This window comes from Fusarium vanettenii (genome assembly GCF_000151355.1).
Source record: "Fusarium vanettenii 77-13-4 chromosome 9 genomic scaffold NECHAsca_27_chr9_1_0, whole genome shotgun sequence".
NCBI classification, from domain to species: domain Eukaryota; kingdom Fungi; phylum Ascomycota; class Sordariomycetes; order Hypocreales; family Nectriaceae; genus Fusarium; species Fusarium vanettenii.
This window is the reverse complement of record NW_003315858.1, coordinates 269,041-286,631: the sequence shown is the minus strand read 5'-3', so window position 1 is coordinate 286,631 and position 17,591 is coordinate 269,041. Positions and strand designations below refer to the sequence as shown.

General features: G+C 50.5%; 7 protein-coding genes across 7 annotated transcripts; 2 read left to right on the top strand and 5 right to left on the bottom strand.

The window, feature by feature from the left end:
• Positions 1 to 316: 316 nt before the first annotated feature.
• On the top strand, positions 317 to 2,572 carry NECHADRAFT_84417 (uncharacterized protein; the record flags this gene model as incomplete). Its single annotated transcript, XM_003043807.1, has 6 exons — positions 317 to 389; positions 440 to 841; positions 905 to 1,314; positions 1,379 to 1,897; positions 1,951 to 2,122; positions 2,172 to 2,572. The coding sequence occupies 6 exons, from the start codon at positions 317 to 319 to the stop codon at positions 2,570 to 2,572; spliced, it is 1,977 nt and encodes a 658-aa protein (XP_003043853.1).
• Positions 2,573 to 2,980: 408 nt separating this feature from the next.
• NECHADRAFT_48380 (uncharacterized protein) lies at positions 2,981 to 4,783 on the bottom strand (the record flags this gene model as incomplete). The annotated part of the gene is made up of 1 exon (XM_003043686.1): positions 2,981 to 4,783. One exon carries the CDS (start codon positions 4,781 to 4,783, stop codon positions 2,981 to 2,983), a length of 1,803 nt encoding a protein of 600 aa, XP_003043732.1.
• Positions 4,784 to 6,242: 1,459 nt separating this feature from the next.
• NECHADRAFT_84415 (uncharacterized protein) lies at positions 6,243 to 8,269 on the bottom strand (the record flags this gene model as incomplete). Its single annotated transcript, XM_003043685.1, has 2 exons — positions 6,243 to 7,858; positions 7,909 to 8,269. 2 exons carry the CDS (start codon positions 8,267 to 8,269, stop codon positions 6,243 to 6,245), a joined length of 1,977 nt encoding a protein of 658 aa, XP_003043731.1.
• A 1,062-nt stretch (positions 8,270 to 9,331) lies between these two features.
• Positions 9,332 to 9,800, top strand: NECHADRAFT_84414 (uncharacterized protein; the record flags this gene model as incomplete). Its single annotated transcript, XM_003043806.1, has 2 exons — positions 9,332 to 9,712; positions 9,774 to 9,800. The coding sequence occupies 2 exons, from the start codon at positions 9,332 to 9,334 to the stop codon at positions 9,798 to 9,800; spliced, it is 408 nt and encodes a 135-aa protein (XP_003043852.1).
• Positions 9,801 to 10,176: 376 nt separating this feature from the next.
• On the bottom strand, positions 10,177 to 13,104 carry NECHADRAFT_123214 (uncharacterized protein; the record flags this gene model as incomplete). Its single annotated transcript, XM_003043684.1, has 3 exons — positions 10,177 to 10,797; positions 10,848 to 12,337; positions 12,458 to 13,104. 3 exons carry the CDS (start codon positions 13,102 to 13,104, stop codon positions 10,274 to 10,276), a joined length of 2,661 nt encoding a protein of 886 aa, XP_003043730.1. The 3' UTR covers positions 10,177 to 10,273.
• A 2,105-nt stretch (positions 13,105 to 15,209) lies between these two features.
• NECHADRAFT_95955 (uncharacterized protein) lies at positions 15,210 to 15,610 on the bottom strand (the record flags this gene model as incomplete). The annotated part of the gene is made up of 2 exons (XM_003043683.1): positions 15,210 to 15,302; positions 15,350 to 15,610. The coding sequence occupies 2 exons, from the start codon at positions 15,608 to 15,610 to the stop codon at positions 15,210 to 15,212; spliced, it is 354 nt and encodes a 117-aa protein (XP_003043729.1).
• A 474-nt stretch (positions 15,611 to 16,084) lies between these two features.
• NECHADRAFT_84411 (uncharacterized protein) lies at positions 16,085 to 17,407 on the bottom strand (the record flags this gene model as incomplete). Its single annotated transcript, XM_003043682.1, has 1 exon — positions 16,085 to 17,407. The coding sequence occupies one exon, from the start codon at positions 17,405 to 17,407 to the stop codon at positions 16,085 to 16,087; it is 1,323 nt and encodes a 440-aa protein (XP_003043728.1).
• Between the last annotated feature and the right edge of the window lie 184 nt (positions 17,408 to 17,591).

Here is a 17,591-nt window from a genome sequence, read left to right as displayed (position 1 = left end):
GCAGAGCCACAAGGCCTACCCTGAGTAATGTAAAACTACTAGCGTTATAAGAGGCACTTAATTACACAGCCATACATCGTAGTTATCCGAACTATCAATATATCTTGATGTGGTTGTGCCTAATCTCCGTCGGATTGGATTAAGTATTGAACCGATAGTCTCCTCTAGACCTCATTGGGCATATCTAGAACTTTAACATCCCTCGGATACGGTTAAATTACGGAGCAAGAACCATTCGCTATCCTCGCAATCAAGGCATCTATCTTGGTCACGCATACTTCCACCGTAACAGTGTAAGGACGATCCTTGGCCGAAAATGCTTAGACCCAAGGGACGCAATATCACGGCATGTTATAACTGCCATCGTCAGAAAGTTAAATGCAGTGGCGGTAAGTGATGGAAAACCACATCCTATTCCCCGCATGCTCAACTCTCACAGAGCAGCCGTGTCAGCGATGCGCCGCCAGACAAAAGCCTTGTCTCTATCCAAAGCAGGATACAATTGTCCCCGTTCCGGAGAGCTACCTGCAGCGCATAGATCGTTCTTTAAATGAGCTGACCGAGGCCATCCGAAACCATACGCTAGATGCTGGTGGCAAAACAGCAGATGTGTCTCGCAGCCAGACCAATGTTCCCAGTCAGCAATTCGAGGGTCGGCTAGCACGTCCTGTGGCTGACGCGATGATTGGAAACTCTACTTCTGAAGCGTTTGTCCTCAAACTAAGGGAGACGGGGAGCTTTGCCCGTCGATCCGAGGACGGCTTTGAGGCCGGACCGTCTCTTGATCACTCGAGTCCGCACACTCAACAAGGCCATGCGAGGATGAGATTTGATACCTTTCGTATGTCAAAAATCTCACTTGGTGATTTACTACGAACTCTGCGGGTGCTAATCCTTGCTTCAGTCCCCAATATAACACTTCAGCTTCCCCCATACTCCTACGCTACGCAACTAATGACCAGAGCCGAACAAGAGTTTGGTGACTATCATACCTTTCTCCGCAAATCGTTTTGGAAGCGATTTCATGCCACGTACAATGGCGATGAATATGAGGCTAACGACAGGAACTGGCTGTGTCGCTTGTCCCTTGTTCTAGCCCTTGCCGAAGCCAACACGACGACAAGACGACCTATTCAGGTCACTGTGGATGAAGGGGTCGTCGAGGCTTTTCCTACCCCTGGTGTCGTCGCATTGGAACAGGAAACGGCCCCAATTTTGTCTGCGGGGGTTGAGCTTTTTGAGCAAGGCCTCATATTGCTAAAGGTGGCTTATGAAGAACCTACTGTCGATGATGTCGAGGCTCTCAATTTGGCTGTCAGCGACTCCCCATTCACCTTTCACTTCCTAGAACTGAACTAATCAATGCTCGAGGTTATAGTCCCATTGCTCCCACATCCTCAACCGCCGTATGTCAGCCTATTCATATGCAGGGCAGAGCATCCGAATCGCTCATTGCCTGGGTCTGGACCGCCCGGCGTCAGCCTCCTTATCCAATCTCGAACGTGAGCACAGAAAGCGGGTTTGGTGGACCGCGTTCTGCGTGGACCGCGCGATTAGCACTGAGCTTGGCCTGCGTCCAGCCTATGTTGGGGTGGGCGAGGATCCAGACTACCCGAGTTCAAACGGGTTGACTGCAGAAGAGAAAGAAGAGTTTTACGATCCAGACCTGCTTACGGCACAGATCAAGTTATGCGAGATCAAATGTGCCGTGGTTGACACAGTCAGTCAGTTGAAGAGTAAAGATATTGCTGGCCCGTACCAAGTTCTGGGCCAATGTCTGCAAAGACTAGATCGATGTGGGAGAGAGATGCCTGAAAAGGTATTTGCTGGATCAGACTCGAGTCCCTCACCACCTGAACGCCGTATATGCGCGTCCATCGCGTTACGCTTTCATCAGGTATGCTCTCTCTATCTACCTAGCCTTTCCTGCCGCTTACACCCATTTCTCAGTGCTACATCTTACTTCTTCGACCTGTTCTCCTCTACCAGTTTACGTTCCTGCTTCGGACTGAAGCCGTCACCACTCTCTCAGATGAGCTTTGCACAGTTAACAATATTTGTCTTCATGCGGCGCGGAGCAATGCTTTCATCATGCTCGAGAACGCGCAGTCGGGAAACCTAGGTTAGCCGTTTCACATTCACAAGTATATCATCGAAGCTGACCTTGACAGTAAACTATGGCTACTGGGACTCGGCGCACCTCTTTTCGTGTCTTTCCGTCCTTGCTATTGCTGGTCCCATGCTTAGCAAACACCCCAACGCTTTTCAGTGTACCAGGGACGACATTGCACGCGATGCAATTACCCACCGAAAGGCTCGCAATATTTTGGTCTACATGGCACGAGCTGGGAACTTGGCTTCAAAGCGCCATCTTGGCATGCTCGAGGAGGTGGAGAGAGACGGAGTCACTTTATCAGCACAACCAAACCCGGCGCCACGTCCCTGGAATGGCACGATAGCAACATCGGAAACGAGGAATATGGAGGTTGATCTAGGTTTTGAGGACTGGCCGAGACTAATGACCATACCAGACTCTGAATCCAGCGTGGTCGATCCGTTCTCAATATCATAATGTACTGTATATCTGCCGCATAACCTCATCGGTTAGCAGGCGTCGAATGAACAGTTTCATCGACTTTTTGGCACAGACGATATTTTAGTATCTCGAGAGAGTTTACCAAAGATATCATAGGACTAGATTACCGTTGAGCTCTGTATCTAGTACCTGTAGGTTAGCATAGTTAGCCGGGAGTAGAAAATGGAGCGCCATATAAAAACATGCCTGGAAAGGAGAAATGTGTCCAAATCTTAATAAATTGGTTTCAGACTGCCCAAGTACTTCTCCAGATCTTGGTAAAAAACACAGGTTCAAATTCGCGTATCAAACATTCACTTCCTCTACACAAGAAGCTCTCCCAACACATCTCTCACTGCAATAGGTACATGCCAAATTATCAATCTGATCCGGTCATCTCTTCCGCTATGTTTGCCTCATACTCGTCAATAGGCTCCGCGTGTACACCGTTCGATGGTGATCCTGGCCACAGACTTGCTCCAGCAAGGGAAGACACCACTGCGCGAGAGCAATCGCTTCCTTGTAGCGTTTCTGCCGCTTATACACCCCTGCGAGAACAGAAGTTGCCCACAGGGTAAGTCTATCATCATGCCCCCGGGTCCTTGTCAGTCTCTCCACTGCCGGCTTCAACAACTCCTCTGCTTCCGTGTACTGCTGAAAGTCCATGTGTGCTATTGCCAGGTTGACTGCGTCTGTGTCGTATTGACTGTCTTTCTCCGAATCTCTGTTGACCTCTTCCAGTAGAGTAAAGAGTTTGAGACCTTCCTCCTTCTTGTCGTTCTTTCGGTAGAGGCCCGCAAGCCGCCTCATGGTGGTGAGCGTACTGTGATGATCCTCCCCGAGAGTCCTCTTTTGTTTCTCAATAACGGATAGAAATAGGTCCTCCGCTTCTTTGAAACGCTCCTGCTTGCAGTATGAGTCTGCCAGGAGGTCCATCGAGGTGAGGGTGTTGGTGTGCTCTTCGCCAAGGGTCCGAGTTCTGATCTCAACGAGCTCCGCCAAGAGAGCTTCTTCTTCCTGGAATCGACACTCGCGGCCCAAGAATAGAGCCGTGTGGTCTATCAAGCTTTGCGTCTTTACGTCTTCCCTGCCCCAGACCGCCTCGGCTCTTGCCAATGCCTTTTTAGACAACTCGATTGCTGTTTCGCCTCTCTGGGTATCGCTGAAATACAATGCGCAGCGTCTCAGCAAGACGACCCAGTCACTGAGGCTGTCACTGCCAGGCTCTTCATCAAACAGGTGTTCAACATGAGGAAGAATTGCTTGGCAAGTGGATCGGTTCCCAGCACCTGGTAAACTCGGAAACTGAGCGGTCATGGCACTCAAGAAACGGCGCTTCCAGTACTCCATCTTCCCAGACTGGGTCAGCCAAGCGTGTGTGCAGGTTTGTATCAAAGGGTGCATCTGATAGGTATCTCCTGAGGCTGAATCTGATACGAGAGCCAACGCGCGGAGGGTATTCAGATCGTTGCTTAGCTTGCGATTGGCCTTCCAATCAGCCTCGAACGTGTACCGCTGCAACCCTAAGGTAGGGATCTCTTGAGGATTGAAAAGGCTCATCAAAGAGAGCAGCCTCGCCACAGATGGTTGTCTCTGTTCCATTCGTCTAATCGTGATTTCCCATGCTGCAACAACAGGAGCCGAGATAGACTCGTCTAGTGCAAGATGGCCCCCTTCCTTGTTCAGAAGACTATCCTTTTTCTGGTCAACTGTCGAGAATTGATCCAGATAGCTTTCAGTCGTCATATCGGGTGCACAATGAATCATGAAGGCGGAGGCAATGGATATTGCAAGTGGGCAGTGATTCAGAGTTCGAACAAGTTTCCGAGCTTCATTGGCATCGTAGCTGTCTTCAAGTTGGGTCCGATTTATCTTTCCTCGAAAGAGGCGCATGGCTTGGGCGTCGCTCATTTCCTCGACGTCGTAGATGGCCTTAGGGAGTACACTGAGACCCTCGGCAACAGCTTGGCTGCGCGTGGTAGAGATGAGGCAACCGTTGCGCCGCGATGGGAGGAGCTCTGCAAGCCGAGTGTCATCGTCTTTGGAAGAAAAGACGTCGTCCTCGACATTATCAAGGACCATAACCCATGGCCCTGCCTCTTCCTTGTTGAGCCAGTCACTGACGAGTCCAAGGTGGTTGGCTTTGGGATTGTAGCGTCCCGGGAGTTGGAGTGTGTCTGCGAGACATCGGAACGAGTGTTCAACCATTGTCTTGGAGCTTCCGTCTATCCAAAAGACGCTACACTTGTGGTTCTTTTCGTGCATTTTTTCAGCAAATTGGAGTGCCATCTGTGATTTTCTGTATTGTGTCAGTCAGTCTAGGAGTGTAACGTGATGGGTTCGAAATCTCATACCCAAGCCCGTCTTTGCCGACTAATGCAATACGCCCAGAATGACTATCATGCTGTTCCTTCATCCATTTGAGAATCTCGGGTCGATTGATAAAGTCTGGGTTGGGTAGGAATGGGACACTGAAGCAGCCAATGCGAGATGCAATGTCCAGATGCTGGTGAGAGACGTTGTCGAGTCCACGAACAATGTTGCCGAGTATTCCGCTTGAAGCACATCCATTAGCCATCCTCTTCCTCTACTGTTGCATTTCAAACTTACTTTTTATCGGGTTCCAAGCCGAGAGTGATGACCTGCTCGTAACGCTCGAGTTTTAAGATGATTTTGTCAACCTGGTCACTGTTCCATGGCCACTTCAATGAATTCACGCCGAATCGCCGCGGCACGTTTTTCCCTCTATTCTTCTCCAAGTTATTCTTGATAGTAGAGAGGTTCTTGCTGCAGCCATCGATGACATCAAGGGTTTCTTGGGATACGGCAAGGTTTCGACTTGAGGGGCTCACGACGACCTTCTGGGTGCCTTTGAGGGCTGTACCAAGATGCTCTATGCAAGACTTTAGCTTTGCGATGTCTGGGTTATTGGTGTCTGCAGAAGAGAATTCGAGGCATAAAATAGCGACTTGTTCAGAGAGATCAATGATGGCGGCGATATTCGCGGCTAGTTCGGCTTTTTCGACCATGGTGATGAGATTAATTTTGTACTGATGTGACAAACAAAAAATGAATCAGAGGGAGAATCATCACGATGCGGGGAATCTTCAGAGCCCGATTCTTCACTCATCGGTTCCATCACCTGACAATGTCGCCCGAGGCATAATTCCCAGGCTGCAAGTGTTGGTGTCTGCCTTGTATGGGATAAGGGAGGGGTAACTTGCAGCTGCAAGCAAAAGAGGGTGTGGGCAAATGGGCCAATATTGAGATAAGCACTCTGGTTACGATTGGAGTTTCTATGGATAAAAAGTGATGCGATGGAATAATACGCATTAAGCTCGCGTGCTGATGCGCGTATGGCGATGCCTTGGATCAAGTAAAAGGTGGTGTTGAATGTGTTGGCACGCCGGTCAACAAAGCATTAAGCTATCCTCCCCTGAGGCACCTATAACGCATTAGATCATCATCCCATGAGGTGCCGCTAAGTATATAGTACTAGAAGGCTGGCAAAATAGCGATCTCGAACATTAGGCAGTATTGAGATACGTCTTCTAGTCCTCTGGTATCTTTTTATGCCGTAATTACGCAACCGGGCTTATCAAGAATATCACAACGTCGCAAGTCTCATGTACCTTTTAACACACCTATCTTAGTCCCACATGACTATCTAGCAGATATTTACCGTCGCTGTTGTGGCTTCCATCCCAAAATGATCCAGAAAAGTCATGGTTTCGTCAGGCGCTCCTCTCCTCCTCCTCACCTGAGCCCTCAAGAGCCCAACGCGTCGAAACAGATTTTGCTCAGGCTGCAGAACAAGAAAAGTAGCCGACTTGACCTTTTCATCCACCGTTTCTCTCATCATCTCTACAATAACCAATTCCACCTCTGTGTCATCCATTTCCCAGTTCTGAACATCTGGATGAAAGGTCCAGCTCCCACCCAACTCTCCGTACAGCTTGGCGTTCTTGAACTGTAATTCCCGCACTCTTCTGCCTTTCATATCGACTGAAGACATAGTAATAGTAACAAATCGGCTTTCAATAGCCAGTATGGCTCGGTCCAAATGACCCAGTAATGACGGAGGGTCGGGCTCGCAGCTAATCTCAAGGACTGTAGCCACCGCCTTCATGTTGTCATTGTCAAGGTCGGTCTGGCACCAGAGTGTCGCCAGTCCTCCTGAAACAGACCCCCAAGACCAGGACGGGATGCCCTTCAGTTCGTCGGGTCTTTCTCCATTTTCGAGAATTGACCAGCAAAGGTCCTCAATAAGACAATCTTCCCATAGACCTGCCAAGTATCTACCTGTGACTCCCTTCGCTAGGCGCGTTACCACTCCCGCAGCAGCAGGAAGTCTGTCCTTGTAGTATGTGAAGTTGAGATTCATGATAGCCTCAACGTTGTCATACCACATTCTCCGTCTGGACTTCTTGTCTGCTATATCCAGACCAGTCTTGGCGACGCTGAGTACCTGATTCGTCGTATAATCAGACCGCGGCTGCTTGGGTATGACGCCACATTGGCAATGTGTAGCAGAGTGACACTCCCACATGAGTTCTCTCCTTCCAAAGTGAAGGAAGCGGCGAGATAAAATGTGTTCTTGGTAAACCCATCCTCGGGTCATCAGTGGGAACTCCGCGAGTGCATCCTGCTCGTCTTCAAAGACGTGGTTGATTGAGGTTCGAGCAACGAGGTAGTACTGTTCTCCGCGTTCATTAGTGCCATCCAGCACAAGAGGCTGATCCTCGACATGGGGTTCAGGGAATAATCCAACGGTTCCGTCAGGAGCTGCTGTTGCTGCCAGAGTGACATGGGCGTTGGTGTAGTACGTCGCCATTTTGACGGCCTCTTGTTCCCAGTCATCAGCGTCGTCCTGTACGATGCATAGCGAGTCAATCCAGATAAACTCCAGTCCTAACCGCAGACAAAACTCGATGGCATCTTGAAAAGTGGTTGACAGAGCGTTCCACGGGATTTCGTCCTGATGTTGGCTGAAGTTGCTTCTCGTCGTGGTGATTATCTGATGCTTGCCCCAGCAATGGCTCAAACAGGCATATACACCTTGGGTATCTTGAGACGGCTCGTGAAGACGCACTGTACACACGCCAGGCTCTGACCCAGGAACAATCTGAACGACTCGTTTTGGGAGCTTGGTCCGAGTTCTCCGACAATCAGGATGATTTTTCTGACAATCATCAATCCATTCCTTAGCCTGCACAGCCAAAGCTTGGCGGTCGGAAGAAATAACGGAACCTCCACCAAATAACGGCCAGGGATTGGGTTTGTCTCACTCTTGTCAGCACAGTCAGACAAAAGCTGAGCTATTTGGGAGCTACCTTGTACGGCAAAGATGTGAAGAACGCGCGGTTTCCAGCCACCGGGTATCATCTCCAGAGGATCATCTTCTGTGCCGGGGAACTCTTTCGGCGAGACACTCAGCCCGAAGACATCGTTGGACCGTTGATATCCTTGTCCGCCAAAATGAGAGAAATACAGCTGGAAGAAGGCTGGCTTGGCAAAAACCTCGGGGAAAGAGTGCCGCACAGCCTTAAGCAGGAGACTGCACGTTTGACACTTTTCTGAAGACGCTATAATATCCTCAAGATAACAGTAGTAAGCTTCCCCGTGGCGCTTGCGTTCCAAGAGCTCCTTGTCGGGGTCGAGGCAGACGTTGCATTTCGGCAGTTGAGGGGTCATTCCGGCTGTTCAAGCCATGGATGTCTCGGGGATGTGATCCAAGACAACGGCAAGGAGAGTTTCAGAATGGGTTCTATTAAGAGCAGACCCTTGTTGAGGCTTTAAGTGTGGCTGTCGGGTAGAGGCTGAAAAGTCGGTCTAGGGCCAAATGCGACGTTAACCCCTGCAGTGCGTCGCATACGCGGTTAACCAGATGAGGGAACTGGTGGCTCCAGGAATAAGGTTTTAGAGTTATTCCAGCAGCTGAAATTCCTTGAAGAAGCTTGACATCCTCTTGTTAAAGTATTGGCCACTTTTAGGATAGTCCCTTTATCATAGTTACCAAGCATTGACGGTGGGTAGTACCTAAAGATATGATATGCTATGGACGCAAACGAACATGACCTGGAGCCGCAAGCTAAGAGGGACAGAGACAGTGGCCAGGTGATTCCAGTTGCCCGGCGAGGCTTCAAAAGGCTTCAAAAAAACAATGAATATCAAAAGGACATGGGGGATACTCATGGGTACTGCCAAGCTCTCAAGACCTTACCACAGCTTTGCACACGGAACATCTCCTAACATGGAGGCTTTTCACACCTTAGCCACACATCATATTCGTACATAATTGAATGACAATATCTTTCAGCTGGGCTTGAGGGTTTGTAAAACATTCCCCACAAACTGTCTTGACATTCCATGGCCGATCAAGTATTACGTTTTCCCTTGGCGCCACAGGCTATGCAAGGGTTCAGCTTCTCTTTAACTCGACATCAAGGCTTGGGGCTGAAGGCAACTGGCATATTGAATTGCAAATGTCTTGCTGCCTTTGAGCCGGGCTAACTAAGTAGGGCGAGAAGCGTAGCGAGGTACGAGTCAACCAAGGTTCAACAGGCAGGGGAACAGATTAGCATATGCCGCATGCGAGAAAAGAGGAATGGCTCCAAGTATAAAAGCCTATGCATCAGCATTCCTCTTTATCAACCACTCCACGCGATATTCTCTTCCCAGCCTTTCCTACTCTCCTTTCTCCCCTTCCTTACCTTAACAACCCAAGATCATATTCCAGTTTCCTTACTCGCCACAATGCATTTCTTTCGCGCCGTCGTTTCTTTCACACTCATCATCGGCTGTATGGCCCTAGCCTTCCCCAGCTTTGATATAAAGGCAGGTCTGCTTCACAGTCGAACCGAGCACAATGCAGCAGCTAAACTGGCTCCTCGAGCTGAGGTTGCTCCTCTAACTGACCTTGCCCTTCCTCCGCGATCTGATATTGTCCCAAGAGGATCCCGTCCACCACCTCCACCGCCTCCGCCCCCTCCACCTCCTCTTCTTATTACTCTTAAAGATGGCGGGAAAGCCACTATCAAGTTCAAGAACAGGACCATCACAGTTGAGGGACCAGCTGTAATCCGTCTCACTCCTTCTTCTCTTGAGATTTCGAACGCCGGAAAGGTGATTTTGAACGTAAGACTATCTAGACGTCCGACTTTATTAAGTAGTGGCACAACTGACCGTTGTTGACTAGGAGACGCTGGCGCTAGGAGCGCCTTAACCTTTCTGGCCGGCACTCGGGTTTGGTCTGAATGGAGCAAGGGTCTTGATCATTTGTGAAGGAGATGGAGAAGACTATTGATCTGGAGTTGCGGCAAGGCAAGAAAGAGCTTGGAACATGTTGCTAAAATCGTGGACTCCACCCAGTCGTGGCTCTGGATTGCTACCCTGTCTGGAAAGTATGACTTGTTGCTTGTACAATGATCCTAGAGTTATCTCTGCGTCTTCCCAAAATCATCACTTGATCCTCATAATGTCGTCTCTTGGTCTTCTTGGAGCTTACTGGCTATTTGATCATGAGATACGTACGAACAAGACACCTCTGAGCGAATAGTTGGTACGAAATGAAGAAACCAAGGGGCTCGAATACGAAAAATGAATCGCTTCAACGTGAAATTGCAAACTGTGGTACTATGTGGGATTCATATATAGCTACAGGCAAGATTAAAGAAACCCCAAAGCCACATCATCTTTTTAAGGCTTGGGCGAGAACCAAACCTCCAGATCAACAGCCCACTCAACGACACCTCCAAAGTTCAGGCTCTGAGCCCAGGTTGTACGCTTAGCCTTTGTGGCCTCGCTCATGTATGCAACCCAGTCCGTCATGCCCTTTCCTTTTGTGCCAAACGTCAAGATGTCAGAGTCCGATGCCGCGTCGTACCAGCTCTTGGCAGTAACTCCAGCCTTCTTGTACTTGTAGTCGTAGATGATCTTTCGGATCTCGGCATTGGCGAGGTAGCCAGGGGAGTTGGTGCACTCGCCAGGCTCGGCGTTGGACACGCTGAAGCTTCCGGTAAAGGTGCACTGAGGGCCGGTACAGTTGGGATCGGTCATTCTGAAGCTGCGGCCGTAGCTGGAGATTCCGATAATGACCTTGGCGGGGTCGACTCCGGCCTTAGTGATCATGGCGAGGGCGTCGAGGGTCTCGGTCTTGTTCACGTGGGAGCGGAGGCAGTTGCCCTTGGGGCAGCCGGGGCTGACGTATTGGTTGCCGTAGTCTAGGCTGTCATTAGCATGTCATCCAATATCGAGAGTTGAAGAGACTTACCCCATTGACCGTGAAGATCATAGGTCATGTAGACCATGTAATCGACAAGGGGAGCGATCTTGGCGACAGGGAATGGCTTGAGGTACCAGTAGGCGGCAGGGAGAGCAACCGACATGGACTTGCCGCTGGTGCCGAGCTTCTTTCGCATGAGAGCGAGGAAATCAACGTAGTTGGCAGTGTCAGTAGCTGAACCGGTAGAACCAGCAGAGCCGGGATACTCCCAGTCAAAGTCAACACCATCGAGCTTGTGGCCGTTGAGAACGTTGATGACGTTGGTAGCAAACTTCTCACGGTTGGCGGGCTTGATGGCATCGCGGTACAGCTGGAAGGTAGAGGCATCAGTAGAATCAGCCCATCCTCCGAAGGAGAGAATTTTCTTCCAGGAACCCTTGACCTCCTTGAACTTGAGGAACTGCTCCCGAATAGCAGGCTGGAGGAGGACGGAGAACTGGGGGGTCAGACCGGCAAAGGCGAAGTGCATGTGAGTGTAGGGAGTCTTGAGAGCAGTCAAGTTGCCGACATCCATGTTCAGGCACTTGCGGCCAAGGTTGTAACCCTGGAAGTAACCAACGTTGAGGAACTTGGCAGGCTTCTTGGTGTTTCCGACAATCTTGGTACCGCAGTTGGAAACGCAGCCAGGAGTGTTGGCTGCGGAAGTACCGGGAGAAGCACCCTTGGCAGTCGTGTTGGTGCAGAACTCGGCGGTGATACCGCAGAAGCCGTAGCCAGAGCAGCAGGCGTTCAGAGGGCAAGGGTTCATGCCGGTGAGATCCCAACCAGTCTTGGCAGTGGTGGGAAGCTTGGATCCAGGCTTCTGAGGACCGCAGACGGCGCCAGCAATGGCAAGGGGCATGGGGTTCTTGCCAGCACTGAGACAGATGGGCTGTCCGAGCGCCAGACGATCACAGCCAGCAAAGCCCCAGGTGTTCTTGTTGTTATCGAGGATGCGCTGCTGGGTGATGCCAAAGTTCTGGGAGATGGAGTAGCAAGAATCTCCAGACTTGATGTTGTAGGTGTAGCAGCTGCCGTCCTTGTTGGGCTGAGGAGTCTTGTCGGGGAGAGTACCAGCGCTGCAGCAAACCCACTGCTTGGGAGCAAGGGTAGAGCAAAAGTTCTTGGCAGGGTTGTACTTGTTGAAGTTGGCGGTGGTGACCTTGCACTTGGTAGCCAGAGAGGCACAGCTGTCGCCGGAAACGACCTGGATGGCCTTGCAGTCAGCTCGGGGGGCGAGCATGTGTTCGACGCCAAAGAGACGGGATCGGAGCTGGAGGCTTCGGGTCTTGACTTGGCCGCCGACGGTCAGGACGCCGAGGTTGACGCTCTGGGAGGTGGCCTGGGGGATGGAGACGCATTTTCCGTTGGACCATGTCTTGACGGCGGCTTGGGCGTCTTCGAGGTCTTCGACAGAGTCGACGGCAAAGAGGCCGACGGTCTCGGCTCGCTTATCGTTGGCGTCGCAGACTTGGAAAGCCTGGGTGCCCTTCTGGAAGCTGGCCTCTGTAGATGCTGTTAGTGATCGTTTCCCAGCATGATACTATGTGAGTGAGGTTAGGTTATACGCACTGCATCAGAGTTAGTTAAAGTTCAAGCAATACTACGAGATAACTGACCTGGCAGAACGGATAAGGCTGGAAGCGCTCGACTTCTGCACCTCAGCACCGACATACAATCCAACAACAGAAGAACCAGACTTGGCAAAGAGAATAGTAGTTCCGCAAGAAGCGCCGTTGTCGAGGTAGTTAGCAAGAAGGTCAGAAGCAGCCGCGGCATCGCCAGATCGAAGAGTTCCAGTTCGACCAGAAGAAGCAGTCGTCTTGACGGTACCCTTCTCAGCACCGCAGTTGCTAGCCAGGGAGACGGAGCTCTCGGCAGCTCGGGCCTCTACACGGCTAATCTCATCCCGACGAGTTGGCGTAGATCCGGAAGTAGTGACACAAGTGTACAGCGTCGCAAACTCGCTGTAAGGGTTCTCAACGTTGAGGGCAAACAGCATGGGCTGGTCGCAACCAGAGAGCTCATCCAGACTATGGAGCTGCGTCCAGTTGACAGGGTCGGAACCGGCAGCGCTGCATTCTCGGGGGCATCCCTCCTTCAGCGGACTGGCGATGGGATCCTCGGTCTTGATTTCCTGGATCGGAGGCACGGGGTTCACGTCGCCAGGGTTGGCATCGCTATCGGCGGCGAGAGTCGCAAGAGGGGAAAGGAATGTGAGAAAAAGAAAAGAAAAGAGTGACGGAGAATAGGTTCTAGAACCCATCTTGGAAAACACAAATGGCCTTTGTTCAAAAGGCGATAAAGAGCGACAGGTGGGAAAAAAGGGAGTGTGAGGGATGGGGTGAGAATGGAGGGACGAGCTAGTTACCCGTCATCTTATGTATGGCGTCGACCATCCCCAGGCAGTGGCTTTTTCAATCTCGGCGCCAGTTCTAAGCTAAGACTGTCTCAAGGAGTGTGTGCCTGGCATGTGTTCGTCGTGGGATGGCGGCTGGAAGCCAAGATGCGCCCACAGTGGCACAGCGGTGTCTTTACCCCTTGTCTAGCGCTCTTGTTCGCTGTAGGGCTGGTCCCAACCTTGCATTACCCCAATCTCTTGGTTCCATTTCCCTCCAATGGTTACTGCACAGTGAGTGAAGGGTTCTGTTCGGAAGGGCCCAGCCGAGGGAATAGAGCGGTCCCGACTCGCCAGAATGCGACGCTCTGTGCTTTTTGAGAGGCAATTAAAGGTCAGGAGCAGGACCAGCAAGTCGGCCGCTGAAATCCTTCGCTGGTCCGGCGATTTCCTCATTGGCTCAAGTGTCGCCATTCAATCTGGTCTAGAACAGAATCGGGCCTGGTGTGGGAGGGTGAGATTTTCGACAGGGCCAGAGTGATTTGTTAGTGTCTCCACGTGAGATCTGCTGTACCTCGCTAACAGAGATTTCTGTCCTCCCTGGAAATAAAGTGGTCTCGCCCAGGAACAGGTTCTTTTGTGGCGTGCTGCGAGACAGGAGCTGCGCAGGGATTGGCTTAGCGAGCGTTGACAACCCCCTGACTAGCTTCAACAAGAAGCGGCCGACAGCTCGGTAACATTGGAGATGCTGACTGGCTTTGGAAGCCTGGAAGGGAGACTGGGTGGCAGATGTCAAGTGATGCTGACAGTGAGATGAGTGCCGTTGCTTGTCAAGGTTTCAGCGGGTATCCGTTGGTCAGGGTCTCTGAAATGCAGTCCCCAATATTTGATACCGCAGATCTGGTTGGTTCGAGTCGATCTCGTCGTTCCGTCTTCTCTCGGAAGATTGATAAAGCCTGTTGCCGGTTTCCCTTGAAACTTTTTGAGTCATCACACCGAAAGATTTACCCTTCTTGGAACTAGGCCCTTTCCAGCAGTTCGGACTTGGCATACCCGTCAGGGTCGGATCGGGCCCGAGCACTGACCCGCAGCAATCTATCGTCGGGCCGGCGTTAAGGATGTAACAACGTTGGGAATACCCTAGAGCAGCAGAAGAATTTTGAGCAGTGAGAGATTCTCAATGGCATTCATCATGTGGAAACTCATGATGTGGAATGTTGAGAAAGCAGGTTTGGGCAGAGTTGATCAACATTAGCCGCTGTTGATCAAGTTGATCAGTGGGGGTAATCTGCTTTAAATTCGCCATGATGTCACCAGCGAACTGATCGTTCGACGGAGCTTTTCAGCCGCAACTAGACCAGCCGAGAGGAATTGGTCCAAACTCTATCTTGTTTGGACAGCAAGGTTGTAGAAGATCCTGTTACATAAATCCATGCCATCTTCACGTGTATCGCTTTCAAAGCAATGTCCTCCTGAATGGAAACCTTCGGCATACCAGGTTAGCTATCTGGTTTGATAGCTGTCTAGTCATCTTAGGTTAGTTATAATAGATGGCAAGAATTATTTCATGCCAGACTTTTCTCTCTCTCGTTAGGATATTGCCTCTTAGTAGATGTAGTTTTAAAGAGAATCTGACAATAATTTATAGGATACTGAGTACAATATTTTAATAGTTCTTAGCCAGCCAAGTTGACAAGCGAAATATCCACTGCTTTCATTGAGATGCTGTAGATACACACTGTCCACTTTGAAGATGTTATTTAGAGGCCTATCCATCTCATAACCCAACCTGCTAAAGCAAAGTGACTTCGGTCCTTGACGGTTCAGATTGCGTTGGTAATGTATTTGCTCATATCACACCCTGTTCGGAAACAGGCATGTAGGATCACTACAGGAACTGCATATATCGCCTGTCATGAGCACATAACATCATAATCCATTTAAACACTTTCGTTGATCAGCCGGCTCGTGGTCCAGAAGAATAGATATAGAATCTATCCATGGACATCTGAGATGACTCTCCTTGGCCCTTTCTACTCCCTACTTGCCCGTGCATTCTGATCAGCCACCGACTGAACATCCGACGAAAACGATCCTCTCCCTACAGGTCCTCCGGCGAGGCGAGACTATCTATTGTTAGCTCGAGCTGACTCCGTGTATCTCGAGGTTATACCTCTGCGCTCTGCACCTCAGCTGCGTCCTTCTTTGTAATCTCGTCAATAGGCTTCCGAGCGATATCGCCCGCCTTTTCAAGAAAGTTTTGCTGTCGGTCATGGATACTCTGAGCAGTAGCTGCAGTGCCACCTTTGATGGGACCATGACCCGTCATGTCGGACTCGTTGGTGGCGATGGTGGATGCTTCGGACTGAGTGATGGGACGGCCTTCCATAGCCCGAGCCTGAAGCTCGTCCTTCTGGGGAATATCTCCTTCCATTTTGACTGGTAGATTATTTTGAATTTGAGAACTTGGATGTTTTGGGTGGTTGGTAAGGCAGAAATATGTGAGCGAAAGCTGTGCTGTTTTGATATAGCAGCGTCAATCGATGATATCATTCAGCATCCTCACCCAATGCTTGGTCTTCGTAATTATGACCTCACATAACAACATGAGAACGGAGGCACCTTGATCCGAAGATTGCCTACAGGCCTTTACCAGAGCTGTTCGGCCGTTGCGCAGCTGATATCCTCATTGCCACTCGTTCGTAGTCCTGAGTCAAATAGAAGCCAGGGCTTTTCAATAGGTATGTGCAAACTTAAATCCGTTAACAACTTTAAACCTTCCGCGGATAACTATCCATTACTCTATCATCCAATAACATCCTCCATACTTGTCCACGTCCATCATCATGTAATGACGTCTAAGGAAAATGAAGCTCTCTCCACCCTTCACTTCGCTAGCACTGGCCACTCATGGCTGAGGCAGAGTACTCATCCCATAGGCGAATGCCTCATCAAGGATTTGCAACCCCTCGCTGATCTCCTCAGCCGTCACAGTGACAGGAGGTGCAAGTCGGAACACACCACCCATTCCCGGAAGATTGACAATGTTACAAGACAGACCGAGTTCCATGGCCTTGTCCGAAACCTTCTGTCCAAGATCGGAGCCCGGTGCCTTGGTCTTGGGGTCTGAAATGATCTCGACGCCTTGAAGGAGGCCTCTACCTCGGACGTCACCAATACACCAGTACTTCTTCTGGAGTTTCAACAGGCCCTCTCTGAGTTGTGCACCTCTCTCACTTGCTCTTTGGCAGATACCGTCTCGCTCGACAATCTCAAGGACTTTGTCGCCAACAGCAGCAGTCAAAGGATCGTTTAGATGAGTCGTCAACCAGAGGAATCCCGCTCTCTGGCAGCCCTCCGCAATCTCTGCTGTGGTCGAAACAGACGCCAACGGTAATCCACAACCAAGGGTTTTGGAAAGAGCAAGAATGCCAGGAACAACTCCGTCTTTCTCAAAGGCAAACATCTGACCAGTTCGTCCAACTCCGGTTTGAGCCTCGTCCATGATGAGCAGCATGCCACGCTTCTTGCACTCTTCACTCATTCGCTTGAGATAGCCTTCGGGCATGTCGAGAATGCCTCCAGTGCTGAGGATGGGTTCCATGATGAATGCTGCAAGGGATCCAACACTCTGACGATCAATCATGGACCAGCCAAACTCGAGTTCAGTCTCCCAGTCATAGGATCCGTCAGACTTTCGGAACGGCGAGCGGTATGCATAAGGGGCAGGGAAGGCAAGTTGACCCGGCATGGTTGGGCCACCGTTCTTTCGGCCAGCAGAGAATGTTGCAGAGCCCGAACCCTGGGTCAGGCCATGATAACTGGCCGAGAAGGCGACAATCTCAAATTTGCCAGTATAGAGCTTAGCCATCTTGATAGCGGCTTCAGTAGACTCAGAGCCGGTGTTTAGAAAGAAGGACTTTTCAAAAGGAGCTGGAAGGAGACGCGCAAGCCGCTCGGCCAGATCCACCACGGGATGTGTGATCATGTTGCTAAGGAGGTGATCGAGTTCAGCGACATAGTTCTTGACAACCTCGACAATCTCGGGATGGGAGTGCCCAAGAAGAGAGCTCATCTGACCCGAGGTAAAGTCAAGGATCTTTCTGTTGTTGGCATCGTAGAGTCGTGTGCCCTGGGCTTTGGTGATGACGACGGGTGAGTAGGGAACACCTGTCGACATGAGGTACTTATCAGCCCTCGACCAGAAAGTAGAAACGCCGTTGGAAGACATGATGCTTTGGCAAGAAAGATCAAAGTTGAAGAGTATGGTGACGGAGAGAGAAACGACTTGCTTGGACTTATCAACCTCACATTTTATATCTGGTATTCTCTGTGGAGGGGAACCTCTTTACCGCGGAAAACTGGTGATAAGGTACAAGGATAACATGATGGGGCTTTTATGAGCTCCTTTGCCG